The sequence below is a fragment of the Gobius niger genome, assembly GCF_951799975.1.
Source record: "Gobius niger genome assembly, chromosome: 13".
Classification (NCBI taxonomy): domain Eukaryota; kingdom Metazoa; phylum Chordata; class Actinopteri; order Gobiiformes; family Gobiidae; genus Gobius; species Gobius niger.
In genome coordinates this window covers 7156584-7176250 of record NC_136864.1, presented here as the reverse complement: position 1 = coordinate 7176250, position 19667 = coordinate 7156584, and the positions used below count along the sequence as shown (strand labels likewise).

The window sequence follows — 19667 nt, the reverse complement described above, 5'->3', positions numbered from 1 at the left end:
TATGTCGGGGTAGGCAATGTCAGGCCCCGGGGCCAAATTCAGCCCTGCAGCATAAAACCTTTGGCCCCCAAGAGAATTTTGAAGAAACATTTATTCATAAATCAGAGACCAAATACGTGAAAAGGACTCTAAAATGTGGAAAATACTGCCAATATATTATAATATATTTTCACATTTCCCAGCAAAACTCCCCATAAGGTCATATATTACGTGCAAAACCTATATTTGTAGGAAAAAGGTGTTTTACTTTGGGACACAATTGTGTGTTTCGGCCCTTGGTGTTTTGGCAATGAAGAAAATCGGGCCTCCATGACACAAACTTGCCTACCCCTGCTATATGTGCTGTACAAACAGCTTCACAAACCTTCAATTTTTACAATATTGACCTATGGTGGCAATAATGACTCTTCTACAAGAAAATAAATGTATTACTCATGAAATATAAAAAAGCTACATTACTGAAGAAGCGTGTGTGCATTATTATTCACAAACTTCAAACCTATATAGAGTATTGTTACTTTATTGTCTTTTTTCTATTAATGTGACGGTTTAGGATTGCATCGCCTGACAGACAAACCTCAGGGATCGTTTCTTAGCTATCGGGCGCTCCCTGCTTCTGCGCATGCGTGCTCAAACACTCATTACCATGTCAGTAACCTCCGAAATAAAACAGTCCTTCTGAAACATCTGAAACTCTTTTATGAAGTGATTAACTGACAGGTACGCGCAGCTGCTTTCTTTGCCTTACAAACTTCTCTCAAATGGTTTTAAAACCTCTGCTTCCGGCGGCCTCGTCTCTGCTGTTAAACTTTTAGATGCCAATGCTAATGATTTGTTTAGCTAACTAGCAGCTAGCCGGTGTGCTAACGTCATTTGACAGGACATTACCCGTGCTGTGGTCATCTGTCAAAAACTTACTACAGTCGGGGTGAAACGTGCTTTAACGTGAAGAAACGGAAGAAAACCACGAGGAATATAAGAAGTGTGAACAAAAACTGGCTTTATTAATGCTCACATTAGCTACTATTATCTTTTTATGACTTGTTTACATGGTTTTAAGGGTTGTGTTCATACTATGTTAGTGTCATATCTTTCTATTTAGGTGACAGTGCAATTAAGAGGCACATGACAACCACGTCACATGATTTCTACAAGGAGCATTGATGACATTACTCAGTGTGCTGTGTATCTTTGTAGGCTGTAGTGCGACGTCAACAATATGTTTGGTAAAAAGAAAAGGGAGCCAGCGTCTAGAGGCCAAGGGGCTGCTGCTGCCAAACAGGTAACACATTTAACCAATTTTCTATTCAAAGTACCTCCTTTAAAAGAAATTAAACACACTAAATTTAGACAAAGGATTGACTAATGACTATACAAGAATAAATAAGGACTGGTCTTGGAGAAAATATATTCTAATATGGTATAAGCCAAGAAAAAACTAGAGTAACTAAACCTTTGTAACTAACAATCTGTAACTGATGTCAAGCTACTGTTTTGTTTTCACACTGAAAGCTTAATGTTTACCCTTTACATACCCGTCGAAACATGCTTTCATTATTAAGGCCTTTGTTTTTCATCACATGGCAACAGTTATCATGAGAGTGTTGTTATATCGGCACTTCCTGGTTTCAGATGGGGTTGTTTATGGACCCGGAGGACATGATGAAGGGCATGGAGGAAAACCTGGACGACCCGGACCTGGAGGCTGAACTGGCTGCTCTCACTGGGGGCAAAGCAGCAACGAGAGGGCGAGCCAAGCCCAAGGGTAAAGGTGGGTGTATATATGCTATGGAACCGTCAGTACATTGTCATTACACATGTGTAATTAGCCAATAGAAGATAATTATGAAGGGCACGTTTACACATCTTGAAACATATACATACAAACTGCCTTCTCCAATACTTAAGCGGCCTTAAAGGAACAGGCCACCGTTTTTACATACTGAGATATGTTCTTACCTGAGTAGCAGGTAGCAGTAGTGTAAAGGCTCACTTAAAGGGGCTAGATGCAAGTTATTTTATACTCATTACTGCCACCTCAGGTTATATGTGTAACTGCACCTTCTATATTAAGCTCGTACGAGAGCAGTTCGGACCGAATTAACACCTTTTTGAGTGACAGAATTTTAGAGGCATTTGTGGTGAACAGGTCTGGGCTCATTCTACACATAAGGACATTGTTGGAACATGTAGGGGGAGGAAAATACAGAATTTTAACATTTTTAAACTCCGTATAGTCCCTTTAGCTGTAATTAAATAGGGAAAACGTGGAACAGCCTTGTAGCTTCTAACTACACTCCAGTTTATTGCTATATTTTTGCTGGGAGAGTCTAAATACTAACAACTTTTGTGTGACTGAGCGCACACACAAAGACCAGACAGGTACACATCAACTCGTCTAAGTTAAGGTAAAGACCTCTATCTCAGTATGTACAAACGGTGGCCTGTTCCTTTAACTAATATTAGCTATAAAGGGTCATATTGTTTGGTCAAACAGAAATACCAATCTTCAAAATGCTTATTGTCATTCCTCCTTATCTTATGACGTACGACCAAGGTATTCATTCCATCGTCTTCACGTGAAAGTAAGACGGCACTCTAAGCAATCAATTCTCAGAACACTATAGACTGTACAAAGGTCCAGGCAATAAACTTCCTCTACATGTTGGCTGAGTGGTTAATGCAATTGCCTTGAATCCCAGACCGGACATGTTTTCCCTGTGTCTGTGTCCTCTTGATTTCCACAACGTATCTTTTGTTTAGTCTTACTCGGCCATCGGGGACCTTTTGCCAATGTGCAAAGGACAACACTTGTTCATAGTATGTTGTATTTGTATCATTTGGAGGTTCTTGATTGGAGAAACTGAAGTCATAGTGTTTCATCCATCATTATACGAACTATTCCGTCTGGACTCCAGCACAAATCCACGTGGCAGGTCACAGTGAGATTCGTGATCTGAGCAGATGTGTTGTGTGGTCTTAGCTCCTCTGCCGATGGAAGACATCGCTCGAATGGCTGATGAGTGTTTGAAGGACATCGACGACGATGATGATGAAAACATTGAGGATGATGAAGATCTCTTGGTTTGTATTTGATTTGTAGTATTTACACATTCACAGTATTGCGTTACATTTGGATGGATTAACGGCTCTGCAGAAATGACTATGGAATGTTTACCTTCAGGCAGAGCTACAGGAAGTGGTGGGCGAAGGGGAGACAGAGGAAGAAGACTCAGGTTCAACCACATCCTCTGCTCCACCGGAGTCGAGCGAAGCTGTGACGCCAGAGTCTCCTCCTCCACAGGTACGGCACCAGGGAAGATATCAGATTAGTGAACTGGAAACATCTCAAATCTAAAGCCATTTTCTAAGCCACGATGTTGCCTAATGTCTTATTCCTTCCGGAGCAGCAGCAGTCCGCCCCTGTCTCCTCGGCGGCTCCTGGCAGTGTCCAGCACACTCTAGAGGAGAGACTGGCCATGTACCAGACGGCTCTGAAGAACGCCAAGGCAGCCGGAGAGGCCTCCAAAGTCAGGAGGCTGGAACGAGGGCTCAAGGTGGGCATTTCCCAAAACTTTATAACTCCTTTTCCTGCCTTAAGGGTCATTCCAAGAGACTTTGGGCCTTTAAAAATATATTTTCTTTTGGCATAACATGTAAAATACAGTATGAGTGGTAATATTTTCTTTGCGATCACGATAATTGTTTTGTAACAAGTAAATGAATGTCTGATGAATTTATTTGGAAACGTATCTATCAAATGTAGGATTACAGTTTGTGAGATACATTTAACCTCTTACCCCCATCTTAACCAAGTGCATTTTCTCCAGTTCAGCTTTACCCAAATCTAAAAGCTCCTTGACTGGAGCATACATAGACAAAAGTAATGCCTCATTTGAAAGCTAAGACCTACAAAACTGATCTAAATGGATCTTTTTTCTCACTTTGTTGCCATGTTGTCATCAATTTTTTTCACGTTCTTTTTCCATTTAATTCTTGTCACTTTTTTGTCGCACTTTCATCCTCATTTTCTTCTTTTTTGATTAATTTTTTCATGAAGCTTTTACATTTGGGTAAAGCCAAACTTTAGAAAATATGCTCGGTTCAGGTGGGGGTTAAGAGGGTAAAGCTTCATTGTTGATTTACAAAATAGAGCACATTTGCCTTAAAGCAGTACTAAGTAACTTGTTCACCTTAATAAATCCTTTCCGTAGTTCCTCTGGGGGTAATACAAGTGTTTATGGGATGATTGGAGGGTCTTTCATCTCCCCCTGGTGTCTCTGGCCAGAAAACCACAATTGCAACTTGACTGCCACCGGACCGGAGTCACCAATACACACTAATAGAATCACGAAGAAGAAGCTAACAGGCTAACGGGCAAAACTAACTGCAGGCTAGCACCACTTGAACAGTATTTATAGCCAAGTTTGAGTGAAAAAAATTATTTCCATTGTATAATTGGATGCACAGTAACCCTCTCCCTTTGTCTTTTCTGTAAGCGTTGTATTTACTCTCACGGACAATTAATAAGTTAAAAAATCACAACTTGCTACGACACCTTAGTACTGCTTTAACATAAATTTTATATCAACATAAAATCTGTAAATCCAGCCATGTTTTCTGAATGAGTTTGTCTTGTGTCTCAGTCGCTGCAGTCCATGTTGACTGCAGCGAAAAAAGGCCGATCCGTGAATGAGGCCGACATCCCTCCCCCTGTGGCCACTGGAGCTTCAGCCCCACGACCCCCTCCACCCGCTGCACCCTCCCCTGCGTCAGACGCATCCCCAGCAGAGTGCCCTGCTCCTGGGGAAGAGTCTGAGCCAGCCGCCCCTCCGGTCGTTCCAGAGATCACAGTGGAGACCAGCGCTGAGGAGGAGCAGACGTCCTCTGAGGCTGTGGTCAGTTTAAGTGAACGGGCATCGCCAGAGGAACAGGAACAGGCTCAGGGAAACAAAAGTGAAGGTAGGATGGTAAATGTTAAATGAGAAATGTGGATTTAGCAGTTTTTTCAGTCTTTATTCTCAAGTTTTAATGCACTGAACTTGAAAAATTGCTTTGCCCGACCAAGTTAAGTTCACATTTTATCTGTAATATTTTCCTCTGGTTGTGGTTGAACAGCCGCCTTCTCCCTGTGTGACCAATGTGGATTTTTCCCTTTTTTAGCGACGCGGACCATGATTCTGGAGAGGCAGAAGGAATACAAGATGGCTGCCCTGAGAGCCAAGAAACAGGGGGACAAGGAGCAAGCAATGCAGTTCTTCAGGATGAGCAAGGTGAGGTTAAAATTACCTAAACCTGACAGGCCAACGCAGCTCTTTATTTACATCTTTACCTCCATGAAAACTGGTTTGTTCCCTTCATTTGGTCTTAAATATGGATGAACATGCTCCCTGTTCTTAAATTGTTTTACATGCTAAGCTACACACACATTAGGGTTTGATTATATTGATTAGATAATGTCAAAGAGACCTAATTTTAAAAGTAGCTTCTCATTGTTTTAATATCCATCCATCCATCTTCTTCCACTCATCCATTGCCAGAGTTGGGAAATCACATTGCACCGGCCCCTTATGGTCCACGGGAGGACAGCCTCACGATTAACCGGGCCTGTTGGTCTCTCATAAGGGGCTTCTGAACCGCTCTTTGTCTGACCCATCACCTAGGACCTGTTTGCCATGGGAGACCCTACCAGGGGCACGAAGCCCCCGACAACAGAGCTCCCAGGATCATTCGGGTGCTCAAACCCCTCCATTACATTAAGGTGGCGGTTCCAGGACGGGTTGTTTTACTATATAATAGTAATTTTCCTCAATTTCAAAGAGCTGATCTCCATTGTGTTTCCGGTGAAATATTTGGCCCCTCTCAGGTACATGTAACTAAGTCTCACTAAATCTGTTTTAGGCACAGACTTAGTGTAAAAATCCTAGAAATATTGAGGAACTAGCTGAAGTTTTCTAGGAATCTGGCTGCCGATGAAGGGGATTGACTAAACTCAACAAGCCACGCTCAGCATTTTAGCAGATTATTACATGATGGAGGGGTTTGAGCACCCGAATGATCCTGGGGGCTCTGTTGTCGGCGGCTTCGTGCCCCTGGTAGGGTCTCCCAGGGCACACAGGGTCAGACAAAAAGCGGTTCAGAAGCCCCTTATGAGAGACCAACAGGCCCGGTTAGAACCATGAGGCCGTCCTTCTGTGGACCCATCACCTGCAGGAGGAGCCATAGGGGCTGGTGCAATGTGATTTTTGGAAGCTCCAACAGCTGCCCCCACGACCCGGCAACGGACAAGTGGAAGAAGATGGATGATGCTTATGGAACAAAAACAAGTGGAAGACCCACAAAATGTCCCCAGCACCGAGCCGGAGGATCCGATCATGTGTCCGTCAAGACACTGGACGACCCTCGACCCAAATAAGGCCATCACCATTACTTCTTGTTTCACATTGAGGTTCTACTTGTAAACTTGATAAGATCCAACCGTGCAACAAGTAAATTTTTTAGGTCTTAAACTTAATCGGGAACAGTTCATTCATTATTTTTTTTTCAACATTCATTATTTTTTGTCATTATTGCACTCTGTGAGGCATGAGGGTTCACCACTGTGCAATTTTGCATCGGTCAAAAAGTGTGAACTATACGTTTTGTTTGTATTCGTGCAGGGCTTTGATGCCGTGATCGAGGCCTTGGGAAGAGGAGAGACGGTGGATCTCGGCAATCTTCCTCCATCTTTAGAGGCCGGTAAGGACACAATAAAACAGAAAAAATGTTTATGGTCTAATTATATTTTACATTACGTGCTTATTTTGTTGGCTTTTGTGCTGCAGGTGCTGCTCTTGTAAAAGTTTCTCCTTCCAACCCAGACATCACTCCAAGTTTACCCACCGCTACTTCAGGTAGAGCTTCATAACATCATTTAAACAGTCCAGGGCAGTTCTGAAACTTTCTAGGCCGCTTCAAGGACGGCTTTGGATAATGATCAGCTTATAAATGTTCGCAGGTTCAGTCGAAATGTAGAAAGTCTTTAGAGAGAGCTAGAAATCCCCTGATGAATGGATATCAGCAGGATTCCACTCACAGACAGATGTTTCCTCTCCTCCTCTAGTCCCCGTTGCCTCGTCAGCGCCTGCTCCTCCTAAAGACGCTCTGGAGGCGCTTGAACAGAGAAAAGCCAAGTATCTGGAGGCGTCTGCTCAGGCCAAAGCCAACGGAGACGATCGAAAGGCTCGCATGCACGACCGCATCGCCAAGGTGAACGAAATCTTAAATACTATCATCAAATGATTTATCTTTGAGTTCTGCCATTTGCAAAACTTCCTCTATGACCAAGCAAATCGGAATGTAGGTCTGTATCGATGTTCATGGTTGGATTGTAATTCAGCTTTTTTACATCAAAGCGTCAGGCTTCCTCATGTGTTACCCTGAATTTTTCTGTAATGTCACTTATTACTAAGGTTGCAAAGGGACAGTAAATTACTGAGGCATTTCTGAAAACTTTGAATGGGATCATTAGCTTGGGAATTTGGGGAATTTTTAAACATTAAAAACTGTCAAAATGCTTAAAGAAGAACTAAGTAACGTGTTTACCTTAATAATTCCTTTTTGTTCTCCCTATGGGGGTAATACACGTGTTAATGGGATGATTGGAGGGTCTTTCATCTCCCCCTGGTGTCTGTGGCCAGAAAACCCCACTTGCAACTTTCCCTGCTCCGACCCAGAGACCCCAATACACACTAATAGAATCACAAAGAAGAAGCTAACAGGCTAATGGGCAAAGCTAATTGTGGGCTAGCTCCACTTAAACAGTATTTACATTTACAGCCAAGTTTGAGTGAAAAAAAATATCTTCATTGTGTAATTGGATGTACAATATCCCTCTCTCCCTTTGCCTTTTCTGTCAGCGTAGTATTTACTCTCATGGACAATTAATGAGTAAAAATGAGGCCTCTAGGGGCTTGAGTTACCTAGATCTGCTTTCTATTATTTTTTTACATTTTTGGAAACTGAACTGTTATTTACCCATTAATGTTTTTTTTAAACTATGAAATATACATTTGCACATGTCACTTATACAAGAGGTGGGAGGCCCAGAACATGATCCTCAACTTCCCCAAACCTAGATTCCACTTAACCTCTTAACCGTCACCTGAACCGAGGACATTTTCTCCAGTTTGGCATAACCCAAATCTCGAAGCTTCTTGAGAAAAGCTCCAAAATAAAGATGAAAACGAGACGTAAATGTGGATGAAAACGCAAAAAGTGAGACAAAAATGTGACTAAAACGCAACAAAACAGCGAAGGGAAAAAAAAAGTGTAAAAAGTGACAACAGCACGGCAAAGACACAAGGAAAATGATTTCAAATGCAGAGGACAGATTTCCCTGGGGGGTCAATGAGGTCAACCTTAACCTTATTCCCAAAAAGCTCTGCTGTCAGACACGGCAAAGATGATTTTCTGAGATACTTTTCTTCTCTCTGTGATATATATTTCTGTGTATAACTATTAAATCAGATTCATATGCTGCAGTTCACATGTGTCATATGATACACGGGTCATATCTGTAAAGAAACGACTTCAGTTACATTTATTATTTATTCTATTAATTCCATACCGATATTTGGGTACTTTACAATTCCATTCCATTAATTCCCATGGAAAATTGCCAACATTGAAAATTCCCGGAATGCAAACCTACTTATTACTGCTTTAGTCACTGATTTAAGGTTTTCTTTCATAATATTTCTCCTTTTCCTCTCCACTGCAGCAATACCAAACTGCCATTCGTGCTCACAAACTGGGAAAACCGGTAAACTTTGACGAACTCCCCGTCCCTCCTGGTGAGTGTTTGGTTTTAGTCGATACAAAACATATTAAAAATCCATTTGTTAATATATATATAAATGTTGTTCAATGTGTTGCCAGGCTTCCCTCCCATCCCGGGGCAGAAGTCTCCCGAAGCGGAGCAGGGGTTCGTGGCGGCTCTGGTGGCGGCGGAAAAACTGGCTACGACCGATGTCAACGAAGCGGCTGAAGACGAAGAAGAGGAGGAGGTGGGGACTTTGAGGCTTAATATTTTACTACTGTATGTGGTATGTCGGTTTTCAACATGTTTTTGTTTTTAGGCCAAGCCCGAAGAGCCCAAAAAGCCCCTGCTGGACCTGCCCGCCGCTCCACAGAGGAAGAGGACGCCGTCACCGGACAGAAGATCACAGAAGGAGGGACTTTCCCCAACATGTCAGTCACAAAACACTCACGTTTTAAAGAGATATTTCAGGATTTTTGACATGGGGCCTCATTTCCTAGTTATCCAGAGTGTAGATTTCTGGAGATATATTTATTTTTAAATTTATGCAGTCCTTATTTTTGAAGAGTTTAGTGGTGCTAGGCTAGTGCATGTCTATGGTAACTAATAACCTGTGTTAAACCAGTCTGACCCAAGCACAGTGCACCTGAGGCAAATCACTTATAACACCAGACTACGGATATATATGTCTGTGTTGACTGAATCATTTTTCAAATATAACCATTTTGCATTTAAAAGAACTAATATTTGAGCAGCATCAGCTTCCTGGTTGTAGCTACTCAGCGGCGGAGTGATCTGCTCGGTTACCGGATCTACAGTTTGTTTACCTGCGGCCACATTACTACACGTGGAATTCACAAAGGAGCTTTTTACAAATCAGATATGGCAACGTTTGGAGGACGAGCCCATGATTTTGAAAAGGTTTTTAATGCAGGCTACTAGTTACCATAGACATGCGCTAGCCGAGCACTAGCCTAGCACCACTAATCTCTTCAAATATAAGGACTGCATGAATTAAAAGAAGACAAATCTCCAGAAATCAACAACACTCTGGATAACTAGGAAATGAGGCCCTATGTCAAAAATTCTGAAATATCCCTTTAAGGACTTTTTCTGTCTAAATATAGTGATAACGTTTTCACTTTTTGGATGTAGTTTTGACACGCTTTTTTCTTTTTTTGAAATCTAAATTTCATAGAGCATTAAAGTTTTCGAGACATTCGTTAGAAACACAAAAAACATTTCATTGATTGTTAACATAGTTGTTGACTATTTCAATAATCGATTAGTTGTTTCAGCTCACGTCTTAAAGGGGGGGATTATGCAAAATCGACTTTTTCAAGCTTTACATCATGTTTTTATGTCACTCCCTCATTAAAAACATGCCTGAAGTGTTGCCTTGGCACATTCACGTATTTTTGAGTAATCTGTAAAAACTCTGATGGCAGCCATTTTAGGGATAGGTTTGCCTGAGTCCTCCTAGGAACGCCCCCACCTCCTGGAGACGCCTCCGAGCTTTCGTCACCAGCCGAGTAACCAACCACTGCCCCTCAGCAGAACCCCCTCCCCACTGATGCCACAGACAGCGTGTGGAGGGGGCGTGTCTGAAAGGGTCAGAGGTTCTTAAAGAGACAGAGGCCTATTTCAAGACATTCACTACAGCCATTTTGAGAGAGCAATTTTATACAAGGCAGTTATTCTAATTTACTGCATTTACAGACCAACAGAAGGTTTGGTCATCATTGTAGTGTGATATAGACTGGTGCTATGGGACTGAAAAAAGCATAATACCCCCTCTTTAAACAAATTCTGCTGCAGTTTTGACTGAAATTTTACACATTAATTTTGCACATTGTGTCCCACCAGGTTTTAAACATCAAATTTTCCGCTCATTCTTCTGTGCAGTTGAATGTTTACATATCTTACCAAAGGAAATATGCCAAGAGTTTTTGCATTTGTTGCATTAAAAGGTAGTATTTAGGCATTAAAAGGCATTAAACGTCCTGCCACCTGTAGAAACCCTGTAAAATGATCACCTTAACCTTCCTACTTTATTGTGATGTATCTGAATGTTCCCGTTTCCTGTTTTCCAGCCACTGACCAGGTGGAGTTTCTGGAGAACCGTAAGAAGCAGTTTCTAAAGGCGGCGCTTCAGGCCAAACAGAAGAACGACCTGGACCAGGCCAAGACTCTGCTGAGGAAAGCGAAAGGGTTCGACCCGATGATCGAAGCGGCGCGCGGCGGGAAACCGGTGGACATCAGCCAGGTTTGTGTTCGGATCCGCTCACTAATCAAGATGGTTATGTAGAGAGCCCTGAAGAACTTTGACACCCCTTTCTCTTAAGGTGCCGTCGCCCCCTGGAGACGAGGAGGACGACTTCATCATGGTGAATCACAGCGACGTTCAGCTCTCGGAGAAATCGGAGGAAGTTTACACCCAACTCGCCAAAATCCTCAAGGAGCAATATGACGTAAGGACGATTTTGTGCTTCATTTCCATAACTTACTCAGATTTTTTGATAAGCGGTTGCTGTTTCTCTTTGCAGAAATGCATGACGTTCTCCAAGCAGTTCACTCATCTGGGCAACGTCAAAGAGACCACAAAGTGAGTTCTATTTCACTTTACAATAAGGATGATTAAAACAATGGTGGCTTTTGGATGCAAATTACTGGAGGAAGCCACTAGGTACTTTTTAGTTGGAAAAAAGTTCAAACTGTGATGGAAAAAGAGAGTCAGGTTGACATTAATTTAACTTCCTAGGTTTGAAAAAGCTGCAACAAGCGAGTTTTCCATCCACTCTGCCTCGTTCTGTCTGTCCAGGTTCGAGAAAATGGCTGAAAGCTGTAAGAAGAGTCTGGAGGTGCTGAAGCTGAGCCAGTCTCGAGGGTTACCGCCGCCAAAGCACCACTTTGAGGAGAGGGCCTTCCACACTGTCAGGTACATCACCGGCTGAAGATGGAGGACTGTAGTTCAACAATGGCCAGTGTTATGACTCACTTGTTGAGAATGCAGCCTGTGCTAATATCCAGTTCACACCTGAAGCGTTCACGCTGACACGTCAAAACACCTCGTGTGACGTTCAAATACAAAAATAGGTGACAGTGAGCACCACAGTGGTTCTGCAGGACATAGAGGTCTTAAAATCAAGGCTCTCAAAAATCAAGTCCATGTGAACCAAGTGAGCTTTATTTCAAGGCCTTGTACCTGAAATCTTTCATGGCCGTGGAAAGTGGCAGGTGTGTCCGACACGTCACTTTCACCACCAGGTGACGCTTCTGGGGAAGATCACAGGAGGTGATCGAAACTAGTAAAGCATGGAAACCAACCTTCTGTTTTACTAAAAAAACAATCTATGATGGTTTAATCTAAGAAGTATGAACCTTTTTCTAACAAGTTGTTGTGAAAGTTATGAAGTGTTTATAAACTCATATCTGTAAAGAATTGGGATGATAGAAGAAGAGATCGACCGATATTTGGGTACTTTACAATATCGGATATCGGCTGATATGTTTGTTTGTTTGTTTGTTTGTTGCTTTATTTGTTTAAAGCAGTACTAAGTAACGTGTTTACCTTAATAAATCCTTTCCGTAGTCCCTGTGAGGGTAATACAAGTGTTTATGGGATGATTGGAGGGTCTTTCATCTCCCCCTGGTGTCTCTGGACAGAAAACCATGTTTGCAACTTGACTGCCACCGGTCCGGAGAAAGCAATACACACTAATGGAATCACGAAGAAGAAGCTAACATGCTAACGGGAGAAGCTAACTGCGGGCTAACGTCACTTTAAACAGTATTTACAGCAAAGTTTGAGTGAAAAAAAATATTGCCATTGTATAATTGGATGTACAGTAACCCTCTCTCCCTTCGCCTTTCCTGTCAGCGTAGTATTTACTCTCCAAGACAATTAATAAGTTAAAAAATCGTAACTTGCTACGACACCTGCATTTGCGCTTATGGCCTCTAGGGGGAAGAGTTACTTAGTACTGCTTTAAAGATATCATGCCGAATAAAGGCAGATATCTCTTTCTTTTTTTGTGTGCATTGGAAAGGGCTCAGACATTTAGTAAAATGTGCCCTCCCACAACTTCCTAGGCCTCAGAGAGCTGAGAAACATCACAGTGAATATCGGTCACAGGGTTGTACAACTGGGATTGTGTTTTATGTTGCAGACTTTTGCTTATAATTTCAGGTCTTCTCTCTGCTGATTTTTGTCTTTCAAACGAGCTCCATCTGAAGTACCTACTGAACAGATCAACAGTGGCACTTAATCACTGTTTAGAAGCTTCATACACAGGACATTTTCAAATATCGCCATTAAACGCTTTGTTGTCAGATGGAGCTGGAAATTCAGACAGTCCAATTATGGTAGTTGGATAGATGGATGTTACAAGATTCATAGCACAAAAAGTTTGTTTTCAGCAAGGAACAGAAGAGATGGTAAAAAATCTGATCTCAGTTGACTCGATTTAACCTCAGACACTGTTGAGCCTCCATCTGATTTATTTGACTCCATGTTGTTTCCTCTTTCTCAGTATCTTCCCGGAGCTGAGCAGTACAGAGATGGTGGTCACGATTGTCAAAGGCATGAATCTACCTGCTCCCAGTGGTAAGACGCTTGAAGCTGTTTTCAAAAACGTGATCACGCACTGATTTACTATAACAATGTTTGGTATTTGTAGGAATCCAGACGAACGACCTCGACGCCTTTGTGAAGTTCGACTTCCCCTACCCCAGCACGGTAACAGAGTTTGGGACACACTCGGATTTCTCTCTTTCCTCTCATCTTTTATCTGACTTTCTGGTGTTTGATGTTTTCAGGAGCAGCCGCAGAAGCACAAAACACTTGTCGTCAAGAACACCAACTGTCCAGGTGAGGCTAAAGGAATCTTCTTTTATAATTTTAGCCGTTAAAGTCGAGACACGGTGGCTGAACACTTTCCCTCCCTCAGAGTACGACCAGAGCTTCACGTTGTCGATAAACCGTAACCACCGAGGATTCAGGCGCCTGGTGACGTCCAAAGGCTTAAAGCTGGAGCTGTTTCATAAAGGGTGAGTGGCTGAACAGCAGAGGGCGCTCTCCTTCGGGATTAGGAATACACATGAAAGTATTGCCTCTGATGATCTTTTCCAGAGGTTTCCTGAGGAGCGACAAACCGATCGGGACGGCTGTGGTCAAACTGGAAGGTCTGGAGAATCAGAGTGAAATCAGGGAGATCGTCGAGGTGAGAAACGGGAACATTTAGTTTTTTTATGCTGCGTTTGTCATAGCATAGGGCAGAACTCTGGATACTAGGGATGGGCGGATCGATACCACAGTATCGATATATCGATACCAAACGGCTGCTTTTTGAGTATCGATATTGGGCAAAAAGTATCGATACTAATTTGCATATGTAAAAAGTAGGTGTGGCAGCAATTTTAAACATAAAAGGACAATTTACATCTTTGTTCTGAGCCAAAACAGTCCACAACAGCAGGGAATTGAACTGAGCCAGCCATATCATTCTGGTTTAGATTCTGTTTGTCATTAAAGTATTAGTTTTAAACTTTGTTTATGTATTTAATTTCACATTAACATTGTATAATTAACCAGTTAAAGTAATATCATTTTAATGTACCTATTAATTATATATAAAAAACAGTTAGAAATGTATATTGATTGAAATACATTCACCCATATAAAAATGACCGGTTTCGGTATCGGTATTGGTATCGAGAAAAACGACCCCAAAAGTATCGGTATCGTATCGAGTCCAAAAAATGTGGTATCGCCCATCCCTACTGGATACTAACTACTTACTTCCATTCCTTCTGTATTTCTTTCTTTCTTTCTTCCTCTCTTTGTTTTTATTTATTTATTTCATTCTTTCTGTATTTCTTTCTTTTGTTTCTTTCCCTTTTTGATTCTTTTCTTTCTTTCTTTCTTTCTTTCTGTATTTCTTTATTGATTCCGACATTGTGCAGCCGCCAGTCACACACACAAGTAACAACAGAATCAACGAGTTCGCAGATTGTGTTTCTGTGGCGCTGGCCAAATAGATCTATGCAGTCTTTTATAAATGAGACCCCTGGCGTCTTAAAGGAATAGGCCACCGTTTTTACATACTGAGATATGTTCTTACCTTAGACGAGTTCATTTGTACCTGTCTAGTCTTCACGCGTGCCTTCAGTCACATAAACACAGCGCAGACGGCGTTAGCATTTAGCCTCTCCCCCCTCCAAACAAGGTGAACCGAGCTCTTCCACGTTTTCCCTGTTTAAATATGGTTACGTGAAGTGTTACACGATACAGTATAGTTACACAAAATTAAACAATGTGGATTTTCTAAGCGGATAAAAGGGGGGACTATATTGTAAAGGTGTAATAATACCAGGAGTAGGTTCGACATCCGCGCAGTAATAATTCCTTCACTTTGCTGTGCGGAGGTAAGAACATATCTCAGTATGTAAAAACGGTGGCTTATTCCTTTAATGACTTATATCAAGAGAACAAGCCTCTCATCACACACTCACGGCTGTGTCTCATGTCACTCAGGTGATGGACGGTCGTAAACACACGGGGGGCAGAGTGGAGGTGAAAGTCCGACTGCGTGAGCCTCTGAGCGGGCAGGACGTCCAGACCAGCTCGCTGCGGTGGCTCGTCATCGACCAGCCATAGGTGCGTCTGACACTCCCCACACACCTGAGCTTCTCATCACGACAGGTTTACTTAAAGAGGGGGTATTATGCAAAATCGAATTTTTCAAGCTTTACATCATGTTATTAAGTCATTCCCTTATTTAAAACATGCCTGAAGTGTTGCACATTCACATATCTGTAAAAACTCTGATCTCTGGCAGCCATTTTAGGGATAGGTTTGCCTGAGTCCTCCTAGGAACGCCCCCACCTCCTGGAGACGCCTCCGAGCTTTCGTCACCAGCCGAGTAACCAACCACTGCTCCTCAGCAGAACCCCCTCCCCACTGATGCCACAGACAGCGTGTGGAGGGGGCGGGTCGGAAAGAGTCAGAGGTTCTTAAAGAGACAGAGGCCTATTTCAAGACATTCACTACAGCCATTTTGAGAGAGCAATTTTATACAAGGCGGTTATTCTAATTTACTGCATTTACAGACCAACAGAAGGTTTCGTCATCATTGTAGTGTGATATAGACTGGTGCTGTGTGATTGAAAAAAGCATAATACCCCCTCTTTAAAATGTGTCTTTATTCTCTTTCAGGGTCTGGTTTAAAACCTGCTGCAAGATACAAGCCCATTAGGAAGGTAAATGTTATGCTCCTCTGTTCCAACAATGACTGAGTATTGACTTAACAAACTGATTTACCATAAAAACTGCCCAATTTTTCAAACTTCCTTTAACCAGAGGAATTAAGTAACATTTGGATATTTTAATCTAATGTCAGGGAATCTTTAGAAATTATAAGTCCATAGATTTGTTGTAATTTACAGCATTAAAAAGCCTTAAAATGAACCTTTATAAATCATGTGTAATGTTTTCCCCAGATTGAGCAGATCAATCACTCTCAGAGGAAAGAGGACCCGCAGTGAGTTCAGCTGCTGCTCCTCTTCGGACTTTTGCACATCGCGACACACAAGCTGCTTCGACGGAGACTTCGGGACGATCGGGGGTCACGGGGAGGAGTGTCCGGCTGTGGATCCAGTCCCAGCGGGGAGGCGGGACTTTGGGTATAACGGAGAGAGAAGGAAATGTCAAAAATAATCAAGGTTTTGCTCCTGCAACATGTCTTATAACAAGCATCTTAATAGTTGCATTTTCTCTACATTCTCTTCTCACTTTCCAATCATACTACCAAAATACTAAAGCTAATGTGTATACAGTAGTTATAAAGGGCCACTACAAACAATATTATCCTTCACTGCCCATTGACGACTTGTAGTTTGGTGCCGCTTCAGCCCTTTGGCGCCTCCTCCTGGACACTCTGTAACAAAGAAAGGGCTTCGTGTCGAGTTAAGCTACTACTATAATCCTGCTGCAACGTTACTCACCGCACTGCAAAGAAATGAGCAGCTACAAGACTTTAATCGACCTGAATGCTCGTGTAGATGTTCCTTTCTATGTAGCGCAAAGTCTAATAATCTAATACAAATGTGTCGTATGTAAATAAACTATGCACTAAACCAAAGTAATCACTGTTGCTGAAACGTCTGAATGGCCTTAAGCTGCTGCTGCTGCTGTGGACTCCTGTCAAACAAATGTTCAATTAATGTTTTTATCTTTACTGCGGTGACGTACGTGTAAAAAGAAAGCAGGAGCGCTCGGCTGAACAGACGACGTTTACATAAAGAGATGTTATAGGGGTTTTAATATAGGATTGGTTTTAAGACTACTGCTACTGCTAACTATAGGGCTGCACAATATGAGACGACTTGAATAAAGCAGCAACAATATTATTCCACTCTTTTACTCACCCATTTCCATTACATTAGCAAGAACTGTAAGCAATTTGTTTATGTTTCCTCCAAAAAACTTCACACAAAACACAAAATCTTTATTGAAACGTGGCTAAAATTAGAGGTTGACCAACATGGGATTTTCTGAGGCAGATGCCGATTTTAGGGGATTTTTTTGGCTGATGCTCAGCTGATGTTTTTGACAGATTTTCCAAATGTCTGGTGTATGGTCTTGTTAATACTGCACATAAATACTTGGCCACTCCAACAGTGGCAGATTTTATTTTATTACTTTAGGAGATTCAATCATCGTTTCTGTCCCAGCTTTGTTAGCTGCTGTTAGCGTTAGCATGCTGTTGTTAGCCGCTATATTTTGCACGGCGATCAAAAATACACTTGCAGACGTTATAACTAGCTTAAATTTGATTAAATTCTCCAGGTTCTGTGCTTCAAAATGACAGGCGGCGTGTCTGTATTGACAGGTTTAGTGAAACTTGTATTTCAGTAACTTGTTGCTAACCAATTTTCATTGCGATGCTTCTCTGCTCCCCTGAGGCCTATAGGGAGTTGTGGGACGTCTCTATCACTTTCGGTCCCGGAGATATCGGCGCCACATCGGCCAATACCCGATATTGTAAAATCCCCAATATCGGCCTGGACAATATATTGGTCAACCTCTAGCTAAAATGGATCAGAGATCATGAGTGAAATTAAACCTTTGCATCATTTTAAATTGAATTTAAAATAGCAAGAATTCACTGTGGATATTAATTTAGTATATTGTGCAGCCCTTCTTCTACTTACTATAATTTCTTGGGGGGAAAAAGTAAAACCGGCTCCTCGTGTATGTATTTTTCCATTTCTAAATATCACTTTTTTGGAGTAGTTTGCCAAGGAGAGAATCGCTGAGCTAATATTCAGTAAATACGGTACAATTATCTTTTAACTTTCTTCACTGCTCCTTCATTTTGTCCCATCTCTTGCCTTTTAACTTTATACTTCAGAGTTTTATCATAGTTATGTTTACATTTAGAAGTTTTTACATCAACGTTATATCATTTTAGGTTCCGCTGCTACCATCCTGTCTGAAATTCCTCCATAATAGAGATTTGTATCCACTAAATGCTGTTCTGTTGACACTAACATGTTTATTAATCTGGAAAATGTGTTAAAATGTTTTGAAAATTCAGGTTTTTCGTTGTCTTTCATCTAAAATGTGCCACTAAGAAGGATTTATACGTTAAGTGGTGACGTCACAGCTGTACTTCTGGGTCAGGCAGATGTGCGAGAAACTACAAAAAACTCTTTAATACCACAATCAATATTTCCGAAACTCAACAGAGAGTTACTGAAGATACTTATTTATCAGGCCCATTAGCCAAAAATGCTGCACCTACTGCTATAAAAGTAATATTTACCAAAATCGGTACTTCCGGTTTAGCGGAGATAAATGCTAATGGTTAGCAGCTAAGCTAACCCCGGAAGTAGTGACTTTATTAAATACTGCTTTTTTAGCAGTAGGTGCGATATTTTTGGCCAATGAGTCTGAGAAATAAGTCGTTCCGGTTCATTGATGGTTGTTTTTAAGACTTTTAAAGTTTTTTTCTCGCATATTTGCCGGTCTGCTCGTACCCAGAAGCGGAAGTCGTGACGTCACATTTAACAAACGTTGTTGTGAAGCCTCAAAAGTTCTCTTATAAATCCCCCAATGTGACTGGTTAGACACATTTCCACAAACTTTGCCATATTATTTTTCCTTCTTTTTGTCTAGTTTTGTCCATGTTTACAAAGATACAGGATGTCACGATGTTTCGAAACCACTTCACAACAATGTGTCTCTCTCTCATGTGTTTTAATGTTATTCAAATTGGATTTCAAAGCTTTTACGGCGCAGTAGTTTGCCCTCACGTACTCTGTCTGGGTCCTGCTGCCCGTAAAGTTTGAATAATCTCCGAAAAGGGGTCAAGAACTAAAGTAGTGACCGCATTATTGTGAAGTGGTGTCTTGTTTTGAAACGCCAACTACATGTTATAGGAATTGAACTTGCTGAATCAATCAATAATAAATATGGTTTTAATGCTGCCTCTGGTGTCTAATTTATGCCAAAGAACTTTAAGTAAAGCCCAAATCATGAAACAATTGCCAAACAAGTTATTTTACAGCTTTAGGTCTTATTTAATTATATGCCATGTGTTGAAAAAAAAAAGAAAATTACAACCACAAGCAGCACAACAAAGCTTGGAACAAATGCCATTTAATATTAGTGGGTAAAATCTTGCTGGACTGACCAAAATCCAAGCTGTGCCACCACTGACTAATGCCAACACAACAAAATGGGTTGGATTTTGTTGCCTAAAAGTGCCGGTCAGCATTATTTTTTGTTGATTAATAGAAATGTTCATTGTGCCAACTTGCGCCATAGCCAGTGTTGGGCAAGTTACTAAAAATTGTAATATAT

General features: G+C 41.5%; 1 protein-coding gene across 1 annotated transcript; it reads left to right on the top strand.

Annotated features, from left to right (window-relative positions):
* Positions 1 to 623: 623 nt before the first annotated feature.
* cc2d1b (coiled-coil and C2 domain containing 1B) lies at positions 624 to 16560 on the top strand. Its single transcript, XM_079569938.1, has 26 exons — positions 624 to 720; positions 1198 to 1282; positions 1633 to 1771; positions 2984 to 3084; positions 3185 to 3304; positions 3411 to 3557; positions 4647 to 4962; positions 5164 to 5273; positions 6660 to 6738; positions 6825 to 6893; positions 7103 to 7248; positions 8762 to 8834; positions 8920 to 9047; positions 9120 to 9231; positions 10894 to 11066; positions 11146 to 11271; positions 11347 to 11405; positions 11622 to 11738; positions 13333 to 13406; positions 13480 to 13538; positions 13619 to 13670; positions 13750 to 13849; positions 13932 to 14022; positions 15336 to 15458; positions 16017 to 16060; positions 16301 to 16560. The coding sequence occupies exons 2-24, from the start codon at positions 1220 to 1222 to the stop codon at positions 15456 to 15458; spliced, it is 2577 nt and encodes an 858-aa protein (XP_079426064.1). The 5' UTR covers positions 624 to 720; positions 1198 to 1219; the 3' UTR covers positions 16017 to 16060; positions 16301 to 16560.
* Positions 16561 to 19667: the final 3107 nt, after the last annotated feature.